Source organism: Rhyacophila brunnea, unplaced genomic scaffold, assembly GCF_057557595.1.
Source record: "Rhyacophila brunnea isolate RB1 unplaced genomic scaffold, BYU_Rbru_1.0 scaffold_9, whole genome shotgun sequence".
In the NCBI taxonomy this organism is placed as follows: Eukaryota; Metazoa; Arthropoda; class Insecta; order Trichoptera; family Rhyacophilidae; genus Rhyacophila; species Rhyacophila brunnea.
In genome coordinates this window covers 15,910,878-15,916,961 of record NW_028233361.1, presented here as the reverse complement: position 1 = coordinate 15,916,961, position 6,084 = coordinate 15,910,878, and the positions used below count along the sequence as shown (strand labels likewise).

Genomic DNA, 6,084 nt, shown 5'->3' with positions numbered 1-6,084 from the left:
GCATAGATATTACGCGGGAACTCGGATAATTTATAATATCCATAGAATAAAAGCCTCCCCAAACCAAAGCGAATATTCGCAGCGAATTCGCAACGCCCTCGCTATCGCTGTCGCTACCGCTTGGATTTGATGCGAATTTCGCGTTTGGCCCCACACCAAAGCGTCAGCGACGCAGCCATAGACTAAATAATTTTATTTACGCGCCAGTTGTAAATGTTATTAATATTTTACGTCAATTATTCTATAATTTTATGAATTAAATATAAAAAATACACGTACACTATAGCGCTTTCAGAATTGCTACAACTTTTACCCACTTTGCGTAAAGTGTATTTTAATTATCTGAAACAAGGTGGCAGCATTGGATGCAGCCATAGACTAAATACATATACGAATGTCAAAGTGACAGTTGTGTGTTGACAAAATGTACACGTCTTCTGAATGCTTATTGCACGCTGAAGATATAATGAGATGGCGTGCGACAAATTACATCGACATTTAATATAACCTTACTTTATAACAGGGCAAGATTGTCATGGCTCATAGGTAAGATAGATTTACTCAGTTTCATAACTGCACATATTATAAATAAGCATTTACCATGAAGGGTTAACAGGATTTGAAGGTAATATGCTATTGAAATAACATGTCTCCGTTATTTGAATTGTAGGTTTTGACTATTTTGCGTTTCTACGCAGAGGGAGCGTACCAAAAACGGGTAGGCCAAGTCTTCTGCGCAATGAGCCAGGCATCAGTAAGCAGATGCATAGGAAACGTGTCCGATGCTATAATAGCAGTGCTTAGTAATACTTACATACAGTCGCCATACAGCGCTGACAGTCTTTAGTGTTGTGTTGATACCCTCTGATCAATTTATACAATATTACAATGTACATGTCATGTAACTAGAGTAACTGCGCATAGACACAACAAGTAAATTACCTACTCAATAAGAATTTAACGGGAATATTATTTTGTGTCGGTAAAAATATTTTTTAATTTCAGACTTCAAGAAAGGGCAGGTTTCCCGAAAATCATTGGGTGCATTAACTGCACCCATGTGCGAATATACCCGTCATACTTGGAGACTTTCAAAAATGAGCGCAGAAAATTTTCTGTAAATGTGAAATTCGTAATAAAATCTATGTTGTTTCTGATACATTCATATTCATTACGTATAATATCATAACATGACATTTATTTTTATGCAGGTATCTGACATGGACATTCTGGCAGTGAGTGCCAGATTTCCTTTGAGTGTTTATGACCAATTCATATTTAGTGGATCGTTGGTAAAAACTGAAATGAAACATCTACAGAACGACAAGAATTGGGAATTTTGTTTTATTAGGGAAGTATGTTAAACTTTACTTTACTATGGCAGTACCAGTAACAAATATTTTTGTTTGGTTTATATTCATCCGTATTTTGTATAGGTACTTCAAAGGAATCAAAATTTTGCATAGGTATGAATATGATATTTAATGAAACAGTTTTTTAATTATTTAAATCCTGATTTCTAATATTTTTACAACTTTCAATCGAAAACATATTCAAATTAACAGACTGTGTATATTGAAATCATTCTAGTGCCACCATAGGCCAGCCAGACTCACTACACGGCTGCCCGCTGTTTGACCAGGGATGTGATTGAGTGTTTTTGGATAATGGACCACACCAGATCGCATAGCTACAGCAACAAGTGCAAGACCAACCGTGGCTATACATACAGTATACATGTATATATTAAATATAATTTATGTATATTTATTTATGGCTTATACACCGAAACAAAATATGTCACTTAACTGTACTTGAATATTTTTGCAGGATCATTCAATAAAAAATACTTGGTTTAGGTTAAGAAAGTTTTAATAATCATTTTTGCACAGAATACAAGAAAAATATTTATATAATTATTAGAATTACAATGAGCTTTAAAAGTAACACGATATTGTAATAAAATGGACAAATATGAAAAAAAATAACAATAAATTGTATATAGATAGGTAGACAGGGTTCAGATGATTCTGGCAGTGCAGGCGACTCATTTAGGTGTCAGTATTGTTACTTTCAAATGACAATAACACCGTTCCAATGTGATTCGGTCGTGCCAGAAGACTCTGTCCTTCCTCTATTTAGTAACCGGGCGTTTTACAACTTTAAATGAAAATTAAGTGGGTATATAGATAGTATATTTTTTCTAGTATAATATTATTTAATTAGGTGACTTTTTATTTCTTTATTACTTGAAATGGTGTTTATATGGTAGATGGATTATAATGGTTTTGAAATATAGTTATTTTTGTTAATTCTACTTTAACTGAGTCATTTACCTTGACAGCTGTTTCGGCACATAAACTCATTTTCGGAACATTCAACAATAATTTGTGATTATAAAAGAGCTACAGGTCACGTAGCAAATTAAATACGCTTAGTTAAATAATAAATACGTACCAAATATTTTACAAAATACACCACATACATCCATCGAATATGGTATATAAAATACAGATTCAAGTATCAAATAATTCTTGGATAAATAGATGTTTATGTAAGTATATGTTTTTTTAAATACTTACATGATACTGTGTTGTATAACATTTAAATTTATATTTTTGATTTTGATTTACATACTTAAATGTACCTACATAAATTTGTAATGTACAGTAGGTACTTAATTACATTTTTAACATTAGGAAATTACCATTATTCGATTCTATTCACCCGCCATGTCTATAGTCACCCCAACGCTGGATAGAAAGAGACATCACACAAAATTGGCTGTTTGATAATAAATGGTAGTTGAAAAGTTATGTCCATAGAAACAGGTTTTAAGTCATTCATATTTGTCCGAATAATGTGTAGCAGAAAAATAGAAATTTTAAAAAGGGTCTATTCAGTATTCACCCCATTCTACGGCAAACATTTTTCTTAATAAAAATAGGTACATCAATAGAGGAATCATAAAATGGACCTTGGCCCTCGCCCACGCCTTATTCATCCTTGTATATTATATTATCACACTTAATGTTTTGGAAAATTCATTAACATTGTGCACAAATGCCACTTTTGTTGATTGACACTTCACTTAGTTGATCTCTTTGTTCACGTGAAGTACAATAAAAGTATGTAGCAGCGAAGAACTAGAGACCGAAAATAGTAGAAGGAGCTAGAAGAGGCTTTCATCTAGCAGTGGAATGACCCCGACTGATGTTTATGATGAAATATTATTTTATTCCTGTTAATGCCGGGGGTTTCATTTTTAATTTCTTCTGGTGCTTTGTACCTACGTTGAAAGGTTGAAGATCTTTGCTAAAATTAAATTCATCACAAAGCATTAGTATATCTCCAACATCATTCAGGTAGGTATCCATGATGATAATATAATATTATGTACTTAGAGGAGGTACCTGACCTTTATATTTACATGCACATAAAATTATTAATCTTATTGCCTAATGCAGACCAAGATATACCTACCTACATAATATTACATGAACAGAAGTTTAAGAACATCTCAATTAAGTTTAAAATGTTTGTAGGTATACAAATTAATGTGAAACAGAAAACATTGGTTATGTTAGGTAGGTACATGGAACATGTAGATATTATCTTGGTTCGCGGTCGGCACTGGGCAAAACCAGTTTATTAGCTCAATATACCTATACATAATGAAGGAAATATATACCTAGTAGGTATATAGGTACATAATATCGTTTTTGTGATTGAGGTCTCTTGAGATCAAAAAACAAACACAACCTAGGTATGTCCTACTGTAAATAACCCGATAGTAAGTAGTATGTAAGGTTTTTGGTCTAAAACCTTACAAAATACCACAATGACGACATGGAGTACCTACTTATCTACCTATATGTATATTATATCTTTAGCTACAATAGAAATGCTATGCTGCATAATGTTAGATGCAAAAAAATAATCTTAAAGACTACCTATCTAACCTAAAAAAATATTATCAACGAATATAAAATGGGTATTTACGTGACCGATACCGAATATGATTGAAGTAGGTATTGTAAATGATACCTAATTATAACATTATTGATATGACTGCTCGAAAGTCGAAACCAAAACGTCAAACGATCGCAATAAGTTAGAACTGTCAGTGCACTAACAATCAAAGTTATAAAGCTTCTGTTATTAAAGGCTGTGCATGACGCAAATTAATAATATGTATTTTTTAAATATCGGGACCTTAGATTAAAGTTATTTATTTATAATAGCGTATTCATCCTGTCAAAAAACTTTACATACTTTGGTTAGACAAAGATACCTACATAATATTATTATGACGACCTTCATACCATTTTCAACAATTTCCCTGCCAATTTCATCCCATATCTTATCTTTCTTTCTTATGTTTTGTAGTCACTGTCAGAGAAATCATAAAGGATTGGATATTTCCGGACCAACTCGATCAGCTGCTCAATGTCTTCGCCATTTTGATTTTACTAATTCCCTTGGCGAAATTGTCCGCCGCGAATAAATTCGCTGTCGACAGAGTTCCCGAAAATCGCAGCGAATATTCGCTGCAAATTCGCACTCAAGACGCAAGGCGGTCGCGCAAGCGTGCTCTGTCCCGTAAGCCAATACGAGCTTGATTGGCGAATAATTCGCTGCGAATATTCGCCGCGAATATTCGCTTTGGTTTGGGGAGGCTAATGCCACAAGGATAATAAAAATAAAATTATCAACGTGGACCCGAAATTTCTTAAATCCCGTAAATTCATAAAAGCGAATTTTCAAAATAGTTATTAATTTACCAAACAAAAATTATTGTTAAATTTTTTATGAAGATAGGTATTCGAAACATTTAAAATGAAAGGAGTTTTACCTACCAATAAAACTCTTAATAATCATGTTGACTTTGAAGTCCTTGAGAGAGGGTTTGCACTTTCTTCTCCGCGTGAGGTTATATTCTACTAATTTATTTTCCTTTTTCTTGTCGTTGGTCATTCCTCTGTTTTCATTTACTGGTCATACCCGCGCGTCTATTTTTTATGTATAGAGTCTGGCATCACTTTGTTTTCATTATGATATGACTCAAGGAACCAGCTAGAAGTTACCTGGACTTCAAAGTCAACATGAATAATAAGAGTTTTATTGGTAGGTAAAACTCCTTTCATTATTCGAATTTGACTTTCAAGTCCTTGAGATATCTGTTTGTTATCACCTTTTGTTGGGTAAGCCAAATTCCTGTATGTGACAATGATTCATTGACGAGGTATAGACCATCGTGACTTTCCATGTATATGGTTGAATAGAGAAGTTAATGGGTTCTTTTCCCCTTCTGATGGTGGTGTATCCATCGTTCTCTGGTAGTTGTGAAATAATGTTGACTCACTACGCCAGTTACCTCTCTTTAAAATATCATCTATTGGGTATATTTACAGTTTAAGGAAGCCACCACTGAGCGGACACTGCCTGGTGGTTCTTATACCCCTGCTTCCAACAGTACTGACCTTATCGAATTCCCTATAACTGTCCTGGTGGTTGGTTTTGGTGATCCTCTTGAAGATATAAATAATTCCGAAATATCCCCACCTTCCCCTCTTCTTGGGTTTGACATGCAGACGAGTTTCCGTAACCAGAATACTGGGTCGATGTTTTGACACGTGGAAGCGCTTAGCTTCCATTCCGATTGACGATGCTTGGCGGTATCTGTATTTGAGCCAAACATTGGCCATACAATTATGTGGTCACTTTTTTCCACTAATCCATTGTCTACTATTACTGAGTAGTGTGAGGTCATGAACCCTTCGTCCCGATGCGAGAAGCAGCCGAGTAGGTGGCTGTCGAATAGGTTGTACTCCACCGTCTCCACCGGTGTTGTTTTCCTAAGATGATCTACCACTCGTCCTGGATCCCAAACCGGTGGTTTGACGGGTTTCGTTTTATGTACCGAAATCGCCTGTAACATATTGTGTTGTACTACCACGTTGATGCTGATATCTACAATGATAATCGGTTTGCAAAATGTGGCTATGGCTGACTTATGCACCAGGATGGTTATGTACGACAAACCCTCCATGTTGTGCATGTAGCCTAGGTATCTAGCCAATT

General features: G+C 34.7%; 1 protein-coding gene across 4 annotated transcripts; it reads left to right on the top strand.

Annotated features, from left to right (window-relative positions):
* Nucleotides 1-411: 411 nt before the first annotated feature.
* Nucleotides 412-1,858, top strand: LOC147063331 (uncharacterized). 4 transcript variants are annotated; one of them, XM_085959747.1, is made up of 4 exons: nt 412-546; nt 1,006-1,117; nt 1,212-1,355; nt 1,591-1,858. In XM_085959747.1, the coding sequence occupies exons 1-4, from the start codon at nt 536-538 to the stop codon at nt 1,636-1,638; spliced, it is 315 nt and encodes a 104-aa protein (XP_085815873.1). In that variant the 5' UTR covers nt 412-535; the 3' UTR covers nt 1,639-1,858. The 4 variants fall into 4 exon arrangements, 1 of the variants encoding a protein (XP_085815873.1); XR_015072116.1 differs by lacking the exons at nt 1,006-1,117; nt 1,591-1,858 and having other exon boundaries at nt 1,212-1,559; XR_015072117.1 differs by lacking the exons at nt 412-546; nt 1,006-1,117; nt 1,591-1,858 and adding an exon at nt 551-625 and having other exon boundaries at nt 1,212-1,559.
* The last annotated feature ends 4,226 nt before the right edge of the window (nt 1,859-6,084 follow it).

Bases quoted from the DNA above. Each gene is read 5' to 3' on its own strand.
- LOC147063331 (XM_085959747.1), top strand. The intron at 1,118-1,211 runs GTAAATGTGAAA...ATTTTTATGCAG, and splicing joins ATGAGCGCAGAAAATTTTCT to GTATCTGACATGGACATTCT. The intron at 1,356-1,590 runs GTATGTTAAACT...AAATCATTCTAG, and splicing joins AATTTTGTTTTATTAGGGAA to TGCCACCATAGGCCAGCCAG.